The 23886-nt window shown below is 49.6% G+C and overlaps 4 protein-coding genes across 7 annotated transcripts; 2 read left to right on the top strand and 2 right to left on the bottom strand.

Annotated features, from left to right (window-relative positions):
• Positions 1-53: 53 nt before the first annotated feature.
• On the bottom strand, positions 54-4107 carry LOC6590552 (PX domain-containing protein kinase-like protein). The gene is made up of 8 exons (XM_002016196.2): positions 3838-4107; positions 3416-3701; positions 2947-3352; positions 2701-2882; positions 2320-2559; positions 1954-2267; positions 1642-1840; positions 54-1544 (listed from the first exon to the last, which is right to left on the bottom strand). Exons 1-8 carry the CDS (start codon positions 3937-3939, stop codon positions 1291-1293), a joined length of 1983 nt encoding a protein of 660 aa, XP_002016232.1. The 5' UTR covers positions 3940-4107; the 3' UTR covers positions 54-1290.
• Positions 4108-4307: 200 nt separating this feature from the next.
• LOC6590553 (COP9 signalosome complex subunit 4) lies at positions 4308-5809 on the top strand. Its single transcript, XM_002016197.2, has 2 exons — positions 4308-4897; positions 4971-5809. The coding sequence occupies exons 1-2, from the start codon at positions 4337-4339 to the stop codon at positions 5619-5621; spliced, it is 1212 nt and encodes a 403-aa protein (XP_002016233.1). The 5' UTR covers positions 4308-4336; the 3' UTR covers positions 5622-5809.
• Positions 5810-5901: 92 nt separating this feature from the next.
• On the bottom strand, positions 5902-20578 carry LOC6590554 (acetyl-CoA carboxylase). 3 transcript variants are annotated; one of them, XM_026986606.1, is made up of 14 exons: positions 18646-18787; positions 17071-17229; positions 16585-16922; positions 16388-16509; positions 14706-15072; positions 12995-13283; positions 9199-12932; positions 8824-9126; positions 8589-8759; positions 8096-8524; positions 7170-8039; positions 6752-7099; positions 6552-6686; positions 5902-6472 (listed from the first exon to the last, which is right to left on the bottom strand). In XM_026986606.1, exons 2-14 carry the CDS (start codon positions 17210-17212, stop codon positions 6338-6340), a joined length of 7383 nt encoding a protein of 2460 aa, XP_026842407.1. In that variant the 5' UTR covers positions 17213-17229; positions 18646-18787; the 3' UTR covers positions 5902-6337. The 3 variants fall into 3 exon arrangements, with proteins under 3 accessions (XP_026842407.1, XP_026842408.1, XP_026842409.1); XM_026986607.1 differs by lacking the exons at positions 17071-17229; positions 18646-18787 and adding an exon at positions 20443-20578; XM_026986608.1 differs by lacking the exons at positions 16388-16509; positions 16585-16922; positions 17071-17229; positions 18646-18787 and adding an exon at positions 15274-15879.
• On the top strand, positions 19138-22211 carry LOC6590555 (nucleoporin SEH1). 2 transcript variants are annotated; one of them, XM_026986609.1, is made up of 5 exons: positions 19138-19300; positions 20724-21024; positions 21082-21519; positions 21573-21781; positions 21845-22211. In XM_026986609.1, exons 2-5 carry the CDS (start codon positions 20914-20916, stop codon positions 22149-22151), a joined length of 1065 nt encoding a protein of 354 aa, XP_026842410.1. In that variant the 5' UTR covers positions 19138-19300; positions 20724-20913; the 3' UTR covers positions 22152-22211. The 2 variants fall into 2 exon arrangements, with proteins under 2 accessions (XP_026842410.1, XP_002016235.1); XM_002016199.2 differs by lacking the exon at positions 19138-19300 and having other exon boundaries at positions 20701-21024.
• Positions 22212-23886: the final 1675 nt, after the last annotated feature.

A 23886-nucleotide genomic window follows, 5' to 3' on the forward strand; every position in this document is an offset into this window, starting at 1 on the left:
CCTGAGAACCCTCCCCTGAGCCCTACGATTGTAGGTCAGATTACAACGGCAAGTTACTTTAGACTTTATTTGGTTTGCAATAATTGGATGTGGGGAGTAGGTATCGCGTTTCGTTTGCCTTTAAGTATCGTTAGACATTTGTATACACAGTCTGTAGACAATATAACACACACATATGTATCAAGTTACGAGTTAATCTTAAGTTTCTGTGCTCTAATGGTGGATGGGTATGTATGCTATGGGCCATACTACAAAACATCGATTACGGTACACGTATATACACACACATATTCAAATACATACATTATTCTGATACATATAATTCGGATAATTACACACATAATAAATTCTCTATAAAAAGGGGAAAAACAATAACAGTGCGAGATTCTGGGCCACCTTTCCTTGTCCATTTTCCATTTTTGGCTATTTTGTTCCTTCCTTTGCGAGTCCACGACTCTGGGGGTATGTCTAGACTTTAACGAACAGTTGAGCGTTTTTGAAACACTCGTGGCTCTTCGAAAACTAAATAAAGTTAAGATACAAAATACAAAAGTCGTAAAACTACTAAAAATTGTGTTCTTGGTGGAGAGAGAGAGAGAGAGTGTGTGTGAGAGAGTACAACACCGAGGAACAAGTTCTTAGACATCTAACATCAATGTACTGTACGAAAGTAACCCTTGGGTTATTATAAAAGATAGTTCTCTCTTTGATAGCATCGTCCGTGGTGCAAATTTTGGTGCAGACTTATTTGTATGTAAATATTGGAAAGTATTAGATTCCTCTGTATGTCGTTTGTTCTTCTGTTTTTCGGTTTTTGTTTCTTTTGATATTCATTCGTACCAAAGTCAGTTTCAGTCGTGTAGTGGACACATAAGTAAAGCTTTAGTTGCGATCTGGAGCCTGTTTTGGGATTCGTTAGACCGTTTCGCAACGTGTTGTGACTCGTAACGTGTACATATAGTATAAATAGATCCCTTTAGCTGATTATTTGTACGAGTATGCTATAAATAGTGGACACATATAGGCTGTAATTATATATATGTATAATCAGTGGGTTTCGTAAATACAAGTAGTATTAGGCTGGATTGTTTCTCTGGGTATGCTAAGCTTAGCGATAGATTGATCGATTCTTTCATTCATCTGCCGCCCGGCATGCGTGTCGTTTTTTGTCTCAATATGCATCTAAAAATGGTTTTTATATTGATTTTGATGGCACGGTTATTTCATAACGCCACATTTGGTCCAAATTTTAACGTTTATAATCTTTTGCCTATTTGCCCTTCTGACGCATTAGTCGTTTGAGCGCACTTTGCGGAGAGAGCCGCGATTGAATTTGCAAATAGACTCGAGCAGTGCGGAACGCGTCAGTTCATCGCCCTCGCCTTCGCCTTCAGCGGCTTCAGGGTCCTCTGCCAGCAAATTTGGTGTGGATGATTGCCTTTCCACCGATCCAGATGCCGATGTGGATGTGCTGCTTGCAGCAGGTAGGTCCCGATCCCGCTGGTAAATCGTGCCAAAATGTGGGGCCGGTGTAAGCGGTGGGGCTGCGAGGAATACGAAACAGCATATCAGTTGGGTAAGTATGAAGAGATACGGAAAGCAAACTATCAATTTTAAGGTGTGGACGACAGAGATAACTACATTTGAAGGCGGCCAGAGTGGGTTCTTCAGGAGTGCTGTCGGAGCGGTTGAAGGAGTCTGCCGCGTTTGGCCCACTAGCAGCCAGGGTGCTGGATGAAGCAGTCGCTGCAGTTGCAGTCGCAGCCGCAAGCGACAAGCGTCCGTTGTTCGTTTGCAGTGAACCTTGCTGCTTTAGCTTGGACTGTTTGTGCTCTAGTTTCTAGATATAAGCGTTTAATGTTTCAATAAATGAAAAAGAGAAATCAAAACGTGATCGTTAAATTGCTGTGAGACAAAAGGAGCTACGTGGGATGCTAGAGTTTGATAACTAACTGCTTTCTGCTTGGATTTGCGCTTCTCCTCCTCGGAGCTCATCAGCTCCTGCACCCGCACAATTCGCTTCTGGTTCTTCACCGACTTTTGCTCGTCGCGCAGCCGATTCTCTGTCTTTATGGCTGCCTGCTTGAGCAGCTCTTTGGCGTTTAAGGACAATTTAAAGTGTGGCTTTTCGGTATTAGCCCCGCCAGCAGCAGCTGCCTCACCCGTCGAGGCATATTGTGCGAAGAAGCGGTGGCCAATTAGTTGCTCCAGTGTCGGAAGCCCAGACTTGCAAGCCTCCTTTGAGAGGATGCTCTCCAGCAAACATTCTGCAAATGATATAGCTTAAGTAGATAAGGCACAGCATGGATTGGGACTCACTTAGCGTCTCGGGGCATTCGGTAATTTGTCGCACCACAGATTCTTGAAGGGGATAGCCCATGGTCATTTCGAATAGTACATGGCCGAAGCAGTACACGTCCACGGTTTCCATGGTATGAATCTTGCTGTGCTGCATGAAGAATGGCCGATAAAAGGCCGGCACGCCCAGCAGTTGATTTTCAATGTCCAGCAGCCTGACACAATCGTCCAAAATGACTATGTTACCAGAATGTAGGTGGCCTGCAGGAGTGTACACAATTGTATTATTTATCAATTTATCAATTGTATTAAAATTAACGATAAATACAGGAGAGGAAAGAAAGAAAACAGTTTTACGAATTTTGAAAAAACAGGTAGGGGATCCCTAAGAAATGTACTCACCATAGGCATAGCCTTTGGAATGCAAAAATATGAGAGCCTCTAGGATCTGCCTGCCGTAGGTGGCCACTTGCTTCATGGAGAGCGCAGTGCGTCCCTTCGGATTGCCGTACTTGCTCAGGAAGGGGTTCTTTGGGTTCGTGGCCATGCACAACACATCCTTGAGGGTGCCATGCTTGTGGAATCTGGAAGAAAAGCAGACAAAAACTCAGGCAAACGCACGACATTAATCCCATTCTCCAATTTTACTTTCTGATGACAAGACATCCGCTTTCCGTGTGGCCGGCCATGATTACTGGCTCGATGTGTTGATGCTGGAGGCCCATCAGGCTCTTCAGAATCCCGGTCATCTCCTTCTCTTCGATAAACTTGTCTGGTCCAGCCTCGAGCCATTCGGCCACCATCTCGGCATTGGGGTCATACGATCCGCCATCCATTGAATGTCCGCTGCCATTGCTGCTGCCGGCGGCGAAATGCTTGCTCTGGTGCGACTGGGAACCGCTCTTCACCAACTTGTTGCTGCTCTTCTCCGGCGGCTTGGGCGTAACCTTAAAATAGTGCTTGCGTAGACGCCAGCCTATGGCACCCATTGTGCCACCCAGGGCCCATGCCGAATCGTTGCGCAGGCAGAGCATTGCATTCTGCACAGCATGGTCTGCAATTGAATTATTGTAACTAATCAATATGCAAATGGGTGGGGTATAGGGTATACTGTTACCATGAAATGATTGCGAGTAGCTCTCGGGGTCAACGAAGCGCTTCGCTGGCAACGATGATGCCAATATGGGATTCATTAGTACAGCGTTTATGTATACTTGCAGTGCTTGTTTTCGTTCAGCTACGAAGTCCGGGCGCATATTACCGAAGATGCGTTTGCGAGGCAACGGCAGCTCAATGCCCGAGATGCGGAGACATTTGTCCAGCTTGTCGAAGTCATTGTAGCGGCGCAGAACATTCCAGGAGTTTTCTGTGGTCGGCCCCCTCTGCACACGCAGCAAGTACTCCTGCAGGCAGACAGACAGACATGCACATGCACATACATTACAAGATACATACTTATTATCATTCGCATGAAATCATCAACAATTATTGATTTTTCTTGGGGCCCCACGAAAAGATTTCTTCCTGCCTGCCACTCACCGTATGCCCGTCGACTTCCTCAACTGTGGTTATCTCGCAGCTCAGCGGTTGGGTATCATCAATTGGCAATTTTCGTTCATATCTGCTCGCAAAAATTGCCATTGGTTATATCTGGATACATTTTCTTCCAATCTGCCAGACACTCTACGAAACGATATGTGTGTTTGTGTGTGTATAGCGGAGTGTCGCTCCCCTCTATCGATTACGCGGACACAGCACAAGAATATTACAATAACAAATGGTTAAACTAAAAAATAATTTCACTTAATTTAATTGGAAGCGGGTTTTTTTTTAAGATTATCTATTGTTATTTTTCAATTGAACCCGTACCAAATAATTTTTCCACTGTTTTCGTTAATCCAGTGTTGTAAAACAGCCCAAACTTTTGCTACGCGTCTTACAGCACTGTCGCGACATCGACAATCGATAGTTTGCATTGTTGTTTTTAGTGCGAAATAATTAGGAATATATTAAATTAAACGTAGCTGCATCCTCAAAAATGGGCATTTCGACGGCTATCCTGCGGAACCAGTTGATGAGCCTGATCAACTTCACTGGCACACACAAGGACCAGGCGGACAAGTACCGCCAGCTTCTAAGGACTGTTCTGTCGAATACCGGACAAGAATTGATCGATGCGCTGAGGCTCTTTGTTGAGGCAATTGTCAATGAGCATGTCAGCCTGGTTATCTCGCGTCAGATCCTGAACGATGTGGGCGTGGAGCTGAGCAAGCTGCCCGATGATCTCTCTAAGCAATTGTCGCACTTCACACTGGAAAAGGTCCATCCACGCGTAATTTCGTTTGAGGAACAGGTTGCCGGCATCCGTTTTCATTTGGCGAACATCTACGAACGGAACCAGCAGTGGCGTGCCGCTGCCACAGTGCTAGTTGGCATACCCTTGGAGACTGGTCAAAAGCAATATTCCGTCGAGTGTAAATTGGGCACCTACTTGAAAATAGCCCGGCTCTACCTAGAAGACAATGACTCCGTGCAGGCCGAGCTGTTCATTAATCGCGCCTCGCTGCTGCAGGCCGAGACCAACTCTGAGGAACTCCAGGTGCGTATAAGCTTTGGACTAACGTTGCGCCCTTCCCTCACACACACCAAAACCAACGCACTTTTCTTGCCAGGTGCTTTATAAAGTGTGCTATGCTCGGGTGCTCGACTACAGGCGCAAGTTTATCGAGGCTGCCCAACGCTACAACGAGCTCTCCTACCGCAAAATAGTCGACCAAGGCGAACGCATGACGGCGCTGAAGAAGGCGCTCATCTGCACCGTTCTGGCCTCGGCCGGACAGCAGCGCTCTCGCATGCTGGCCACACTCTTCAAGGATGAGCGCTGCCAGCACCTGCCAGCCTACGGCATCCTGGAGAAGATGTACTTGGAGCGCATCATTCGCCGCTCGGAGCTGCAGGAGTTTGAGGCTCTGCTGCAAGAGCACCAGAAGGCAGCGACCCCAGACGGCTCGTCCATTCTGGATCGCGCTGTCTTCGAGCACAACTTGTTGTCGGCCAGCAAGCTGTACAACAACATCACCTTTGAGGAATTGGGTGCCCTGCTGGACATACCTGCTGCCAAGGCGGAGAAAATCGCCTCCCAGATGATCACCGAGGGCCGCATGAACGGGCACATCGACCAGATCTCCGGCATTGTCCATTTCGAGAATCGCGAACTACTGCCACAATGGGATCGACAAATCCAGTCACTCTGCTATCAAGTCAATTCCATCATTGAGAAGATAGGTGTCGCCGAACCCGGTTGGCTTGATAAACTGAACTGAATGCTCTCCCCTTCCCAATACCATTTTACTGAAATTCTCCACTTCATCATCTTCAACTCAACGCAGCACCAAGAAGAACTTCCAAACCCGAACGGAACCCATGCAAGCGAAGCATTTCAGAAAAGTTTCACCTGTGCTGCGATAGATTTCATTTTTAATTTACGAAATAAATGAAATTATGTACATTATCGATCCTGTGGACTCGGGTGTGCGATGAAAAACAAAAATACCCAAACAATAGTTCTAATTCACACTTGAATTTTGCAAGACTTGAAGAATGTCTGTTTTGTACCATATATGTATATATTTTCAATAATTCATATAATTCAAAAGGCTCTGTGTACAAAGGACTTTGTTCTTAGACAACTAGTGGAAAGTTCTGTATTCAAGTGATATACATACCATACATACACAAATATGTACATGATACTAAAAGTTACTTCAGGGCTATTCATGCAACATCCAACCCATGCCCCACACAACTCGAGTGGGGCTCTCTATCAAGATACTACATGCTAAATTTAACTAATTACGTTTAAACAAATTCAACTAAACAAAATGCACATCATGCTAGTTTTTCCAGTATTTTACAATAGCCAGGACGCTAGGCTTCACAACAAGATGACGGAGGGCTCTCTTCCAGGCATCACCTAACCGCTGCGATGGCTTCGAGAGGGGGTGGGGGGGCTTAAAAGAACTTAGAATCTAGCGTACAATCATCCCTGGGTATTGCTAGAGGATTCCTCGTTCAGCTGCATTTGCGCCAGTGTGCGTACGACGACTCCACGATTGACGGGAGTCAGGCCTTGACAGAGGCCAACCACAGCGTCCAGCGCTACATCGGGACAGTCCTAAAAGATCCATCAATTGATCCAGAGAATGTCATTTAATATTCATATTGTTAAATAACCAGATTGCAGCTGATCTTACCTCGAGCATTTTTGAAATGGTTGAGATGATGGCATCCCGTCGCACGGAACTCACATTGCGGGAGACAATAGATTCTGTATTCGTTTGCTCTTCATACCAGGCCACCATTTCCTCATTCTTGTCCCACAGATATGCCTGCAAAACAGAACAAAATGATTGCAAAGCAGTCGAAAAATATATCGATTTGTGTATCCTTTTACCTCTGTGGCACCCTTTTCTTCGACTAGCCAGCGTCTGAGCATCTGCTTGGCCTGTCCGACAGAGAGATTGTCCTGTGCCCGCAAGATCTTCTTGATGTAGGCATCCTCCAGCAAGAGGCGGCGCAGGCGCCAGTAGAGCCAGCGTCGCGAGCCGCGCCATGGGACAATCTCGCTGATGCACTCCTTCTCCAGCATGCGCTCGGGCGTGTCGTGTAGGTCGGCAAAGTGCACGGCCACCGTATGATAGACATGCATTAGCTGCGCAAGACGAGCCTTGATCTTCTCATCCACCTGCTCGGCCTTCGTGTTATCACCAGCTGCAGTTGCCTCTTCGAATTCCTTCTTTAGCTGCAGGGAATAAGGAATACAGGGAATTGGTGAAAGAACAGATCAGGTAACCGTGGCAGATGAAACTCACGGCAATTGTGGTCGCATCCAGACGATTTATCGTCTTGATGAGGTCCTTCTCTTTGTATTTGATTTCCACAATACCCTCGGGCTCGAGGACACCACCTCGGGCCTCCGGATCCGCATAGGTTTCCATGTAGCGCGGATTGATCAACGAGTCCAGAACGGCCCAGGCTCCGCCACGCAGCTCGGCATTGGGCGGCAGGTAGATGAGTACCGGCTTCTTGTACTCCCGCAGTCCGTCAACGATGTAGGCCCCAAACTTGACGATCTGCTCGTACATGTCCTTCATGCCGCCAGAGAAGCCACGCCAGTTGGCGAACACAATCAGCGGCAACTCCTCGCGCCCAAAGTCCTTGATGGCTTGCGCCGTCTTGTAGGATGAGTCGGGATACCACACCTGACCCGCCTGCTGCAGTGTCTTGGCTTCCGAATCCAGGTTGGCCGGATCCGCGGGCATTTCCACCTCCACAGTTCGCGTCTCCACGGCAATAACACCCACAGGCACACCGCCCAGTCGAGCACGTCCCGTGACCACGGTCTTGGCCCACGGGGCCATAATCTCGCTCCAGGAATCACGATCAAAGAACCCATTCTCCCACTCATTCGCATTGGTGGGATTCACACGACCGGCCAGCATGCAGCGCGGATCGTACGGCGACTTGGTGGGCATAAAATCGACAGGCCGATCGATGCGATCGCTGGGCAAAACGATGGGCAGGTCGCAGCCAATGTGGGCGGGAATGTACGAGAGCCAGTCGAGGATGGTATACACGCCGTCCAAGTCGATGGCCTCAGTTTTGTGGGTCACGCCATTGTTAAACATGATCTGCGTGCCGCCCAATTGGTTGTTTGAGGCGTATACCTTGCGACCGAGCAGCTGCAAGAAGAAGATATTTGAAGATCCGCTGTGGGATTCTGATTTGAAGGACTTACCTTATTCAGGGCCGCATACCCCGTGAGTATAATGTGCGAGTTGTCGATCTGGATGACACGCTGGCCCAGACGCACCACATAGGAGCCGATGCCGATGGTGCGGCAGGTGACCATCGCAATGGTGACAATCTCCTCGTACGCCTGCGACGTTTCGCCGGCAATCAGGCCGGCATAGCGCAGATTTTCGACGCCCAGGCCATCGTCCTTGCCGATGATGTCGGTGATTTTGTAGCGCTGCTCGCCCTCATCCTCGATGAGAATGGCACGCACCGAATTGAGATTGGCCACCTGGGCATAGTCCTCGGTGCTCAGATAGAGGTACTTGAAGCCCTTGTCCGGCTCCTCGGGATCCTCCCATGCTATCTTGAACATTGCCTTCACCTCCTCGGCCAGTCCAATGCGGGCACCGCTGTTCACCGATATATATATCTACAGCAGCAGATTTGTGGATGAGTGAGGAATGATTGGAGCCTGGAATGATCTGAATGCTTACCCTGGGCACTTTCCGTTCGCGCGCCAACTGGGAAGCCTTGGCGAACAGCACATCCTCTTTGATGCCAAAGGAGCCAATCAGGTAGGTCAGATCATTGGCTATCACAATGATCTCGCGCCCATTCGGGTACTCCGGCGTGGCCAGGACAATGCGCCACGCCACCATGCCGCACTGGAAGATCAGAGGTTAGTCAATAGAGAGGCCGCAATGCCGATGGGAATGCAGGGAAACCTACATTGTTCTCGCCCGGCAGACGCTGCATCTCAATGAGGCTGTCGCCCTCCAGCACCAGCTCCTTGCATTCAATCAGAATCTTGTCGGGTATGCGTATGTCCACGGAGGGCCGGGCATTGGAGAACTCCTTCCAGTGGCGCTCGGTCATCTGGCGGAACATGTCAGGCACATCGTACACGTACGTGGTGCCGCTCGACTGAGCCTGGAAGCGCTTCTGCTGCAGGAAGTCCTTGGTCATGTAGGGCGTCGAAATAGGATGGCCGTGAAGGGAACCCTGCTTCTCTCCATAGGCCTTGAACTTGATCTGAAACGGCAATCAAAGATGATCTAATAAGAACAGGAGAACAGAGTAAATAGTCGATTATTTGACACGTACAATTCCCGTCTCCGGCTCCGTCTGCTCCGTGTACATTGAGATGTCCAGGAAGTAGCCAGAATCGTTGGCAATACAGAGGCGCACCGCTTGGGTGGGCGACTGCGGCGATTGGCGGATGACCATCTTCAGCTCGGCCTGGAGGACGCGCAGCTTCCACAGGCGGGGGCCATAGCGCATGATCATCTTGGTGACGGACTCCTCGATCTTGGCCGGGTCCATGATAACGGTGGGCACGAAATTGAGAAAGATGTGATTGCAGTCGGTGCGCTTGGCATGCGGGTGGGAGAAGGCCACCTCCAGCTCGTCCATGGCCTCCAGCAGCACCCGTTCGCCCTCGTTCTGGAGGTACTCGAATGAGGCCTCCTTGGTGATGAGGTCCGAGTGGCGGATGATCGAGCGGATGAAGAAACGATAGTCTGTCACCTCCTGCCCCTTGGACACCTTTGCCCTGCCCAAATACAGATGCATCTTCTGGTTGGCCGTCGGCAGGGCCTCCAGATTGTAGGTCTTCATGCGGTTCAGCTCCAGATGGAAGGCAGAGGCCGGCTCCAGGTGCCGATAAATGCGATCCTCCTCGAACTTGTCGCGTGCGCGGTATGTAAAGAACTTGGGGAACTGGCGCTTCTTCAAAGCGGCAAACGTTATCCTCCGAATGCGGCGCTGGAAGAGCTCCTCGTTGTGCTCCTTGCAGTAGCTCCCGAAGATCTGGGCCATCTGCAAGTCGTCCATATCTCCGGTCTCCCGCACAGCCACACTCACAATGTGAATGGGCTCCGTGGACTTGGCCTCCTCGGCGGCATTGGCTCTGGTGACGGGATCCGACAGCGAGACGTTGATGGAGGTGCTGTGACGGCCGTCCGAGATGGAGTCGGCTGCCTCCACAGCCTCCAGCACCTTGGCATTGACCATCGCGGGCGAGACAAAGTCCTCGAGAAGGTCCAGTATCTCGTCCGAGTACATCTCAAAGTGCTCGAACGAATCGAAGGCGGCAATCGCTCCGGTGCGGACAAAGGAGCTGCCCATCGACTCGGCGGCTGCCTGGTCTAGTCCCTCCGGCGAGGACATGCGCGAGAACAGACGATTCGGATGGGCCGTGGGCAGCAGGAACTGGAAATGCACCAGCGGCAGGCCGCCGGACAGCTCCAAGTGCTGCAGGCAAGTCAGCTCATAGGAGGTGTAGGCGCGCCTCACGTACACCTCGAGGGCGGCGTTGCACACGGCTCGGTTCGTGTGGTAGAAGAAATCGTGGAGAATGTCAAAGATTGAGGTCTCCGAGAGGATCAGGCGCTGCAGATTCTCCGGATGGAAGTCGTGGCCGTACATGTCTACGGCCGACAGGAATATCGACTCCATTTGGTTGTGGCGCAGCTCGTATGCCGGCTGGTGGGCGGCAATCAGTACCTGGCGAGAGCGCAGAGCCACCCGCGAGTGCTCGGCCCTGTTGAGGGACGTCAGCTCGCTGAGGGTGTTGGCCAGCTCGTCGGTGAGTCCCGGCTCGTTGGCCCACAGATGGTCGATGAGTAGCGTAACGAGCAAGTTCTTCTTGGCCACTTGCGAGTGCGAGAATATCGTGTTCACCACCGTCAGCATGTCGTCCTTGTTGTGCTCCCGCACCAGGCCCACGCACTTGTCGTAGTGGCCGTGCTGGAACTGCGACTCCACGTCGTAGTACTGGCGCAGCAGTTCGTGAACGGCGGCCTTCATGCGGCCGCGAATGCCATTCCGGTAGCGCTGCACCAGTTGCACAATGCTCTGGGTGGTCAGGAAGAAGACGTCGCGATCGGCGCGCTTCTGCAGGGTGGCCGCGTGGCTGTCGATGACGCTGGCGATCTGCTGGGAGGGGAACTGGGCCAACACACTGGTGATGTTCCGCTCGTAGAGGGTCATCAGCTTGCGGATCTTCTTCTCCACGGAGATGGGGATGCGGCCCGAGATGGAGGCAATCACCTCCTGGAGTTCCAGCAGCGGCAGCGATGGATCTCTCAGACTCTGCATGAACTTCTCAATGATGTCGCGCAGCCGCTGGGCATTGAAGGGCTCCGGCAGGCAGTAGCCGGCCAAGGTGTTCTCCAAAATGCTTTTGTACGTGTTGTGCACGCGGTTCAGCTTCTCGGGAATGGGCGCGTTCTCGGCCTGGTGGAACTGGCTCTTGCAGGGCTGCGCCTTGGTCACCAGCGAGGGATCATCGAGCTCCAGGTGGCCCAGCAGGGAGCCCGGGTCGAGGACGGCGCCTGGACGCCGCACAAAGGTCACCGTGCCTGCCTCCTGCGAGGTGAGGGTCATCACCATCTTCATCACCTCGATCTCGGCAAAGGGCTGGCCCTTGGCCACATGTGCCCCATCCTCCACAATCAGATTGATGAGCTTTCCCGCCGATGGGCTGCGCAGCAGCGACGGATCGTTCTCCTTCTCGAAGACGCACGTCTGGTTGCCAATCACGATGCGGTAGCGGTCCACCTCCTCCTTCATGTAGGTGGTGTACGAGGCGCCCTCGAGGGAGATCAGCAGGCCGCCGTCGGACAGGCGGTGCACCTCGATCTCCTTGAAGGAGCTGTTCATCAGCAGGAAGTACGAGTTGGCGCCGCTCTTGGCCGCTTGAACCTTGTACCGGATCCCTCCGTTGATCAGCTCCACGTCTATCACATTCGTCAGGGTGTTGGCCGCCTGGATCTGGCCCCTCTCCAGCGACGTTTGGAAGCTGGAGAAGGATTCGGTGATCTGGCGATCGGCAATGTGCAGGGCCCCGCACATCACGCCCAGCAGTATGTCCGGCTTCTCGGACTGCACGCGCTCGGCAATCAGAGCATCCAGCCAGGCCGTGTCGATGGTGTTCTCCAGGAAGCGATTCGTCTCGAGCAGCGTGATCAGGTACTCGACGGTGGTTCGGAAATCGCCACGGATCGACAGCTCCTTGAGGGCAATCACGAGATTCTCGCGCGCCTGCTGTCGGTTCTCGCCCCAGGAGAAGCAGTGACCGAACTGCGAGTCGGCAAACTCGTGCAATCCCCCGGAGGCGGCCACACTGAAGTAGCCCCAGACGTTCTTGCTGGAGCGGAAGTTGAGCTCCTGAACTGTGCCCGAGCTGGGCTTGAAGCCCTCGTCGGGATTCTCGGAGGTGATGCGCGCAGCGATCACATGGCCCGAGGGCATGGGCTTGTTCGGCGGATTCTCAAAGTCAATGATGGAGGAGCCCCACGGCGACTCGCCGTACAGCAGGCGAATGTCCTTGAGGCGGTATAGGGGGATGCCCATGCCGATCTGCAGCTGGCAGGCCGGCAGATTGACATCGGCCACCATCTCCGTGCAGGGATGCTCCACCTGCAGACGGGGGTTCAGCTCCAGGAAGAAGTACCTGCCCTCCGGATCGTATAGGTACTCCACGGTGCCGGCGCTCACATAGCCCACCATCTTGGCCAGACGCACGGCCGCCTTTTCCATGTCCTCGAACACCTCCGGCTGGGCCACAATGGCCGGGGCCTCCTCGATGATCTTCTGATGGCGACGCTGTATGGAGCAATCGCGGCCAAAGAGACTGATGGCATTTCCGTACTGATCCGCCAGCAGCTGCACTTCCAAGTGGCGTGCGCCGCGAGCCAGCTTCATCACAAAGATGGGGGAGCCGGGCACCTCAGCCTGCACCTGACGGAACAGGGCGGGGAACTCTTCGGTGGTGTCCACGCGACGAATGCCCTTGCCGCCGCCGCCTTCCGAAGCCTTGATCATCACGGGAAAGCCTGCACGTGGGAGACACAGATAAGAATGAGAGCTTCATCGCATGACCTTTGATGGGACTTACCAATCTTGGCGACAGCCGCCAGACCCTGCTCCACATTGGTCACACAGCCGCGGGCAAAAAGGTCGCTGGTGATCTTGATCTTCTTGCCGCTGTACTGGGCTTTCAGGTCGGAGCCGGACCATGGTAGTGTGGGTATTTCGGCCGTTTGGGCCACAATCGAGGATGCCACCTTGTCGCCCAGCGCCCACATGGCGCGCTCCGGTGGCCCGAGGAACACCAAACCCTCCTTGTGCAGCAGCTCCGGCAACTTGGGGTTCTCCGAGGCATGACCCCATCCAGCCCAGACAGCCTGTAATCATAATATCATCCATAATCAATAATTGAAGCCCCAATATAACACTTTATGACCTCATAGCGAATGATAGCACAACAAAAAATTAGATAATTCACACTGTGCAGCAAGGTGTTGCCTGTTATCTCCACTTTTTACTAATTAGTCCTACACCCAAGCCAGTGTTTGTGTGTGCACCATTCGAATCAACAATGCTCAGAACGAATTGAGTGAAATAGAACATTTAAGCAAAGAGGCACGTATTGAACGAGTGCGAACGACGGATTCGATTTTTTCCTGAATTTGTATAAGAGTATTGTTGTTTTGCTGGACGTAAACACACCTCTTCGAATAAACTCGCTTCACTCAGATCTCTAGTGCCTAACTAATGGAAAGCAAACACACTCCACTAATGGGAATCGGTAATATCTCCACTATCTGTCCGCCTTCTCCGAGTAAAGGCTTTAGATTAGAACTGAAGAATAACAACCTATGAAAGACATTTGTTCGCTTCGAATTTTGCTAGAAAGAAGGAAGGCGAAGGCAGCTCTAAAGCAGAGCCTCTCACGTAATGCGAGCAGGACTCGAGACGCATAAGCGAATATTATTAACGAGAATGTGCGAGAACTCCCCTCGAGATTAGCTGACGAGGATTTCGTTGTTATTGCTAAAAATCTAAAGATCACGTAACTAATTGCTACGCCTACAATTGCAAGGGTTGTAGACCGTTATTAGCTATTCCCTTGAATCTTAAAAGATCTACAGAAAATCAAGTTTATTTGAGCAGCGACAAAGTGCAATTTCAGGAAACAGAATTACTATGCACTTAAAAGCAGCAACTGTTTACATCTCAATCAACTTTGTAGTATACATACATATATATGTACGTAAACTAGAAGTGCCCTATTAAGATCTGATCTACAACAAAGTAAAAGTTAATGTGAACAACAGTTACAGAAATACCTATAGATAGTATTTTAGATGTGATCTCTTGCTACTCTCAATGCAATTATCTAGAGGGAGGACTACAGAAAATAAAAGGTTACGTGATCAGCAAATAGTACTCGTACTTGTACTTGCATGAAGGAATTTTTACGGTACACAGAAGCAGGAGAGATTCTACTAGAAGGCACTAGAGGCACTTTCAGCAAGGTTACAGCACACACTTTTTGTTGCACAGTGTTGCTATCCACACAGACACAGACAGAGCCACAGCCACAGAAGACTGTTTGGTAGAGGGGTGGAGCAGAAGTTTTCGAGCTTTTGCATTGGTATGCGAGATACGATCGTTCGACTCTTTCAGCCCCTGGAGATCGACAGAACAGAGTGTAAATACGAATCGTACGATGCGGTTAAGGCGCAACCAACCCAAACGGATTGACACTGGGCCACATCTACGGCTGGCCACTGGCCTCCAGACGCTCACTCCAGACTACTCACCTGCACTTGTGTGCGAAGTGCAATGTCCACAATGAGCTCAACATTCGCATAGTTGTTGTTGTTGGAACCGCCGGGCACGGGGACATAGTGATCGGCCATCTTGATGTACTCGGCATTCGCCTTCAGGTCCTCCGGGGTGACCATCACCACAAATCGGATGGCCCGCTCGTTCTTGAACATCTCGTAGGCCCATCGGCGAATGGAACGCATGCACTTGACAGCCGCAATGCCATTGTTGGCAATGAGGACGCGGTTTATGACACGTGTACCGCCGAAACGCTTCACAAACTCCTCGGTGGTGGCTATATGAAAGTCACGATCCTGATGGCGGTCCTGGCCCAGGCCCGTGCCACGCGACATGCTCGGTCTGAAAGATATGGAATGATCGGTAAATATTCGCAAGCAATTGTTTTTTTGTTGCTCAGTGTAGAGCGGAAGGTGAGAGCGCAAATTAAAGAAGATTTGGCGGAACCGGTTCTGGGGTCTACCTGTCAAATGGAGTCGATATTCTAGCAAACAATGAGCTTTATATATTCTATATAGTTATTCACTTTTAACATTTATTTACTTTAGGGTTCCCACGGTGGGCACACTAAGGAGTCCTGGCGATGGGTTGCTGAGATTGTTGTTGTTGTTTTTGTTGCTGCTGTCACCGCCGTTGATGGAGATGCTACTGGGGCTGGTGTTGGCGCTGGGACTCATCTCATTGTGGTTGCTGTCGCTCTGTCCACAGTCCACGGCCACAAAGTGTGGAATGACAGGGCCCGATCCAGATGCTCCTGCTGCAGCACCTGCTGCTGCCTGCACCAGCGGCTCCTCGCCAGACTCAACAAGTACAAAACGCTTACTGGTGCGACGCTTCAACATGCTGGCTAGCTCAACGAGGGCCAATAGCATTCAGGGGTCAGGGGGAACTCGGCTCGGACGGGCAACCCCACGAGAATTATGCAATTCTGACTAACAACCGAAAAACCGAACGGAGAACAAACAAAAAAACACTGTTTATGCCACACCACACACACCACTTTTTGCTGCAAGCAACACTTTCTCCCCACCGACAACGATATGACGATGACGAGCCACACGGCAGAAAATCAATGTCGAACGGAATATCCACACACGCGAGAAACCTATTTAGGCAACGAGAAATTCGGCGACTGGCGGAGGTTCGAGTTTTGCTGCTGTTGGGGTTTTACTTCTCTGACCGACGGAACCGACGACTGCTGTGGAACTGCTGGCGGGTCGGTCTCGAGCGGGCCAAAACAGATAGCCGGCCAACAAATAGTTGGGCCACCGTTTGCTCAGAGGTCGCCTGGAGAGACAGAGAGAGAGAGAGCGAGGGAGAGTAGCGATTCCGAGTCTCGCAATAAAACAAGTTTTGAGGCAACGTTTTCCGTTATGAATGAAAACAAAATGTGACGGCGTCTGTCCCCACAGGCCGCTCTCTCGCTCTCTCACACAAAATGCTTGGCTCTCGCCCTCTCTCAGAGTTCTCGAAAAAGCTTCGCTGCTTCCCTCCCATTCGCACTTAGAGGAAGAGCTTTGCGCGCTGTCTCTTTTTGATAAACTCGCGCGATATCTATGACGCAGTCACCTGTTCTTTGTTTTGCTCAGTCACCCCATCCGCCTACCCATCCTCCCACTGCGTTTGCTCTATGTGGAGGGCTGGGCGTGCCCCTTACCTTAATCGCTTGCGTTTCTCCGATATATCGCCATTCTGCCGGGATGCGCTCTGCATCTTCTGGGGGAACTCGTCCACAGCCTCGCCGGCTTCGGCTGCCTTTTCGTCAATCTCATCGCCCACCTGTCAGAGTCAGGGAGAAGATTCAGATTTAGATACAGATTCAGATTCAAGAGGGTGCCACTGTCAAAGACTTACCAAGAAACTTGGACGCTCCGCATCCGTGGCTGGCGTGGCATTTGTTTCCTCGCTCATCTCGACTGATGATTTATTTTTGATTTCGACAATGCTATTATTGTTGTTCTTGTTCTTGATGACAGTTGTGTTGTTGTTGTGGTTCTGGTGATAGCTCAGATCGGACAAGGCAATATCCACCTCCTTAAGGCTTTCGCTGGAGAACTGAACCTTCTTGATGCTGGCTCCTTTGGGGAATCGCTTCTCGTTCAGCTTTGTTGTGGCTCCTCCCGTTGCGGTCGACGACAAGCTGCTTGTGGCTGTGACTGGTGGTGCTGTAGCTGCAATCACGCTGGAGTTGTCTGGAAATCAATCAATCAATCAGCAAATATTGATTATTATAGAGATTACTAGTGCATCGGTTCGACTATCAGCTAAATGTGCTTTGTGTTTGTGTTTGGGGGCCCTTCAAGTGCTGCTTATGGATTCATAAAGTGTTCAGATTCTTACGATTAATCGGTGTTGTAGTTTCTGTTTCACTGGCTGCTGTGGTGGATGGCGCGTGGACTGGTCTTTTCTGGCCCCGGCCAAAGATCAGGGTGAAGAGGAACGCGATATATGCTGCCAGAGTGACTAATAGTGTGATCAACATCGGCTATATCCAAAAAGCTGCTTTAAATCAGTGAATTCAAATTGGATTAGATAATGGATATCATTCGTTTCCGGCTCTACGGAACGCGAGTATCGTACAAATGCATTTTATGGGTCAGTGAAAGTGGCTGTGCGGATAAAGGAGACCCAAATCTACGTGAATATGATAATAGCAGTAGGTCTCGTCTCGTCACGATTTCACATTTTTCAAGTTCAAAGACTTTGCCACAAATTTGTGGGCCACAGAAGCAACGACGAAGCAAAAAAAAAAAAAAACAAAACAAAACCAAAATGCTTATCTATGCATAAACTAGTTTGCAGATACAATTAAGAAACCGAAAATCCATAATTTAGAGACCCAAATACCCGAATCGAATATCGTTGGCAGGTCAACGAAGATCCCAAAGACGATACGAAATCGGAATACCCTTTAACAGCGGTGAAAAGGACTTTTAAAACCCTTATTAGCGAATGCAGTGCGTGTCATGCACACGCAATGTATGTTGTTATTAAAAATTCCTCAGAATTGAAAGCAAGAAAAGTTCCCAGGTGAATTTCATTATGGAATCATGATGTACGAAAATAAATAAGAAAACTGTATAGAATACGGAATATTACAATTCCATGGTTCCGTGAGTCAAAGGCCAAAGATTCCTCTGCTAATGACGTACATGCCTCTCAATTAATACCCTTCGAAAGGGTAATAAAACTACAAAACACCCAAGATTAAAATGTTGTTATTGGGTGTTCAATGTACGGCGCATTTTTAAATTTAAAACAGAAACCGAAACCGAAAAACCAAAAATGGAAGAGGGGAGAATGAGAAATAACAAAAGCTGAAACAAAAAACAACAAAAAATCCCCAGCACAGCGACTAGAGTAGTAGTATGGTATGTGGAAATGCAAATTGGCTTTGCTTATAGAAGAGGTCAATGATTTTGCCATTACAATATATATGTAAGTGTGCCAGCCAGCCAGAGCCAGCGCTTTCAAAGGCACAAAAAGGTGAATCGATCCACTAAGTAGCACTGGCTTATCATCTAATTATGTAATACAAGGCTGCGGATCAGTTTTTCAGCTTTTTGCCAAGACGGGCCATCTCAAGTATTCGAGACGTGGTATACAATCCCTGATCGATCCCAAGCTGAAGCTGATATGGACGGCGAATTCGATCTGTGAGTTTGTGGCTCAGTTCTATAAACAATTCTAATTGGCTTGATGAGAGTCGTATGTTTTTCTACCCATCGATCCGATAAGAAATTCTTAGCTGAACTGCTCGACGGGAATCGAAATCTCTGCCGAAAAGATTATTCAATCGTCGAAAGCACACAAACACACAGAAAATACCCAAAAAATTCAATGCCAGGGCCAATTATCTTTAGGACCACACTTTTGGACACTTTTTAATGCCTTGACTCGCTGACATATACATACGGAGTAGTATATTTGAATTCGAGTTAATGGGAGTTTAACCACTCTGCTTTTATGTTTCTGTATTTCTTTAACGGGGCAGACTACTGCATTCGTAGCTTTAAACGGGCACAAGTTCCGCACGAGTGGTACTGCAGTGACCGACGCTTAAAATCCAACTGTGGCGCTGTGGGGCCAGGCTCCTCGTCTGGAACCCACTATCGCGAGGGCTGCTGCTGCTGCCGCTGCTGTCCAGCGGCCAGTGCTGCTGGCGTCGCTGTCACTATCGATATCAACTACACTGGTGCGTGCATGGACGGGACGGGTGTGCTGCTGTGTGCGTGTACAGGTTGTTGCGCCTGTATGTTAATCGCGACAGAGGGCCTCAGAGGTCGAGCTGCTGTTGTTGCTGCCGCTGCTGCTGCTAAACAAAAAGAAAAGGTAAAAGAGCAGCCGCGTTTTATTAGCAGTTTATTTTTGCTAGTTGCCACCCATTTTCCATGTTTATTTCCAGTCGATAAGAGTCGATAGCGATCAGCTGTGTTTGGCCGTTGCTTTAAAACGTGTCACTCTCCTCTCGCACTGTGGGAGCTTTCAATGTCAAGGCTGTTGTTGTTGCTGTTGCTATTGTGTAAACTTTAAGCTGACCCTTTCCCGATGACGATAGTGCACTTTACGGGTACGTACGAGAACATTAGCCACAAAATTCTATCAATTTTCTACCGTAAGTAGACAGATTCTGATTACGCATTTGAGTTAAATTAGCGAGGTAATACAAAATTGATTATCTCGATTGATTCGCCTCGGATGCACTTGAAATCGGAATTAATAACGACTTCAGCACGCTGCCACGAGCAGAACACGCGAATCTCTCGGATTCTTGATTGTTTGGGCATCAGCAGAGGTTTTTTTAAAGTCATAAAAGAAATTCCCGTCGACGACGCCTGCTCCCTGTAATCTCCGCGATAAGCTGCAGAGAATCTTCCGATTGTGGCATTGAAAACAGCCGACCGGTATGCTCCGACGAATTATGATTAATAATTGGCGCTGTCGGTTCCCCGCTTTTCCTCCACCACTCAATGCGATCAAGTGGCGGGGCAGGCAGCGCTTATCACAGGCTGGCGGAAATTTACTGTTGTGTTGGGATCTACCGAAATTCGGTCGTATTATTCATGCTTGGCGCGTGGCCAGTGCGTCTGCTGCTGATACCACGGCCAAGAATAGAGGAAGGAGAAGTGGGGACGCCTATCAGCTGGTGCCGGCTCTCGTTCGGGCTTACATGTGGATGCACTTCACACCGATTAGGTAATAAAAGCCGGCTTGTACTAAGACTGGAATGAGGCTGGCTACGCATCCGCCCACAAGCCGCAGCATCACACACACATACATATATTTACACTCTCTCCCCCTCGCTTATATACACACATACAGACTCGACCATCGCGCGATGTTCACAGTCCAATGGGAATCAAGGTCAGTAACAGTGATGAGAGCGAAAGAGAGTGGCGAGAGCAAAAGCACAACATATTGGAAGGAAAATATGCTGGCCTGCCTGGCTGGTCTGTACTTTGATTGATGGAACCAAACACAGAATGTGGACTTTATCAAACGAATGCAAATGATAAACAAACGGAATCTTGATTTATGCTGGGTCCCGGCGGTTCCCAGACATATACATAATGCCTCTCCCCAACAGGGTGAATAACCCCCAGGTGCGGCTACTGTTGTTATTTGCATATTCGCATATTATCTGCTACTGCCACTAATCAGATAGTAATTACATGTTTACCGACTAGATTACACCCCTCCGCATCGACTTACTTTTCTCCATCGTAATGCGCTGCTTTCCACGTTTCTTTCTGTTAGCAATTTTGTTTTGTGTAACTGTTCTTTTCCGGGAGGGAAGCTCTGGCTGTGTTTGCCACTTAGATTTTTGATTGCCAATTCTATCACTTCACTTTCACAGCACAGGCAATGACCGTGCGTGTGGCACCGTTGATTACTTCTTCGGGTATGGTCAATGGGCAGATCGTCTGCTTTTCTCTGTTCTTCTATTTTTCCACTTAATTTTTTTCGTACTTCACGCGTAATTCGGACTGCAGCGCCAATGTGACCGTTTTCCCGCCCCAGAATTATAAACAGAAACAGCAGAAGAAAAATACTGCCAAACAGCTGACTGCCGGTCGCTTACCAACACTTGGCTTTCTCAGGGCTGCATTTCGCTGCAGTAGAGGAGATTTTTCCGCGCGTGCATTTTATAAACATTTCACAAACAAATCCAACGACAGAAATATGTTCGATGTGGAGACCATTACCGCCGACCACAAGGATGTGATACATGACGTGGTGTTTGACTATTATGGTCGCCGCATGGCCACCTGCTCCAGCGATCAGACAGTTATGGTGAATAGCTTGCCGGCGGGGTAAACAAGAGCATTTTCAAAGAATCTATGTTTGCAGATCTGGGATGAAGATGCGCAGGGCAAGTGGAGTGTGACGAGCAGCTGGAAGGCGCACTCGGGCTCCATCTGGCGCGTGTCGTGGGCCCATCCGGAGTTCGGCCAAGTGGTGGCCACCTGCTCCTTCGATCGCACGGCCTCCGTGTGGGAGGAGGTGATTGGCGAGAAAGTCTCCACAACGAACACGCCGACTCGGAGATGGGTGCGCCGCACCACTCTCGTGGATTCGCGGACCAGCGTCACGGATGTGGAGTTCGCCCCAAAATACCTGGGCTTGCTGCTGGCCACCGCCTCCGCGGATGGCATCATACGCATTTACGAAGCTCCCGACATTATGAACCTCTCCCAGTGGCCGGTGCAGCATGAGATAGCAAACAAGCTGCCGCTGAGCTGTCTGTCCTGGAACACATCCACTTACATGGTCACCCAACTGCTGGCGGTAAGTACGCGACCCAGCATACTTTTTGATCCCGCATCTCCACACTCTTGCAGGCTGGCAGCGACGACTCCGCCACGCCCACGGGTAAAGTGTTCCTCTTTGCCTACAGCGACAACGCCCGCAAATGTGTGAAGATTGACACTGTAAACGACATCACAGACCCCGTCACGGATGTGGCCTTTGCTCCGAATGCAGGACGTACCTTCCACATGCTGGCCGTAGCCAGCAAGGATCTTTATATTGTAAATCTTCGCGGAGTGACGTAAGAACAGGAAACATTTTTCTCCTAAGGCTGCCCTAACTTAATAATTTCCCATCTGTTTAGAGATTCCACGGGCACCACCAAACTAGACATCCAGACGGTGAAGTTTAGCGACCACAACTGCCCCGTGTGGCGCGTCTGCTGGAACATGCTGGCAACCATGCTGATCTCCACCGGTGATGACGGTTGTGTGCGGCTCTGGCGGATGAACTACAACAAGCAGTGGAGGTGTGCCGCTGTCCTGAAGGCCGAGGGCGGTGGACCCACTTACGAGCCGGCCCCACAAACCCCTACTCTGGCCGCCACCGCCTCGGCCACAGCGAAGTACTACAAGAAGGGTACCATTGGAAACCAGGTGCCGTGGCATTGATAGATGATGCATGTTGTAGTTTGCTTAAATTCACACTTAAATAAAATATCTCAAAACTGATTTCCCTTGGTGGTGATTTGTTTACGGTGTGTGCGATGACCCCACTTACGCCTCACGTGTGGAGCCGCCATTCTGATGCAGCATCCGTTGCAGCAACGGTTAAACAGCGTCCTGGCTAACATTTCTGCCGATCACATTTTTTTGATCTCTCACTCACGGATTACATCACAGAAACGTGTGGATCGCGTGCAGCAGCCGCATAGCTGTGACATAAGCGTGTCGCGGCAAACTAAAACAGTTCGATTATTGATTTTATGAAAAGTTTACAAAAACAAAAACTCAAGTCAAAATCAAATTACTTTCACTCGCAAAATAATAATAAACGAAATTCGCGCGGCGCAAGAGGCAGATCTGACACAAGGGTGTATTCAAGTAAGGTGAGGTCAATCTCTTTCATAAATATTCCTGAAATAAATAAAAATTTTGTCAAAGGAGCAGTGTGACCGTAAAACCGGCCGAAAATAGGTGGTTAAACGAAAGCTTAGGACTTTCAAAATGGAGCCAAAATTTCCGTTTTTGCTGGAAACCCGCACCTTTTGACAAACCGTAAACAAATCTGCGACAACCAGTGAGAACACTCCCGACTACGCCGCTCCTTGTATTATTATGCCTTGGAACTGATGTGCTATTTTTAAAAGCGGTGGGAAAGAAAGACAGGGATAGGTAGAATGCACCAGGGGGCAAAAAAAACACATTTTTCAAGTTCATTTATTTAATTCAAATTGAGTTGATTTATTGATGCAATGTTTTTGGTTCGATTAATCAACCTCACACATGTGAAGTGATCTACATAAATACATAATCGCCGATTCCCCAACTCAAATCAATGAACCATTACGCCGCACATGATATCCTTTTCAACTGCACATGTGCATAAATTAAATTAAATAATCCAAACAAGTGGCCAGCTTTTATGGACATTTCCGTCACCTTTAACACGAAAATCCATTCAGAAATATGGCAAAACTATTCCACTTAATTGACTCGCACCGCAATAAAAACGAAATCATTTGACTATTTATGACATCCATTCACACAATGAAAACAACACCATGCACTCCTCGAATCCACCCCGCGCCAGGTCCGGTTCTGCTGGTTATATCAGCTCCTGTCCTATGTGTGTTTGTAGCCCGAACGTAATCCAAGGAATGAAAGCCACTTCGTAGCGTTCTTTCGGTTTTGTAGCCACTGCCGAGGACAGTGAAACCACCCCATCGAAGTCCACATGGTATGTATCCCCCCCGCCTGTCCTGTATCCGAATGATTGTCTCTAATTGGAAGTTGTGACGTGTGTATTATGCTGATGGTGTTGACGCCGATCTTCGGGACCGGCCCGGCCCACCCTCGAGTGCTATTCCAATGCGGGACTTTCTCTCCGCCTGGGGTGGTGGATGATTGTTACTAGTAGAGCCACCGACCAGCGTGGGAAGTCAAAGCTCAAAGGTCTCTCACTCGGCCGCGCAACCCTGCTGTCGCGCAAGTATTGACAACATTTATTTTTTTTGTATGTGTTTAGCTGGCAAAAAATAAATTAATGCGCAAAAGATTGTTTCTTCGTGAGCGGTTATAAAAACGAGCGGGTACAGAAAACCACACAAGAATCACCAGCGGTAATTCCTATTGAGCTCCGCCGTGAGAAGGAAAAAAGGACAATTAGGAAGAAAAGGAAAACGAG

The sequence above is a fragment of the Drosophila persimilis genome, unplaced genomic scaffold (genome assembly GCF_003286085.1).
Source record: "Drosophila persimilis strain 14011-0111.01,24,50 unplaced genomic scaffold, DperRS2 tig00000002-arrow-pilon, whole genome shotgun sequence".
In the NCBI taxonomy this organism is placed as follows: Eukaryota; Metazoa; Arthropoda; class Insecta; order Diptera; family Drosophilidae; genus Drosophila; species Drosophila persimilis.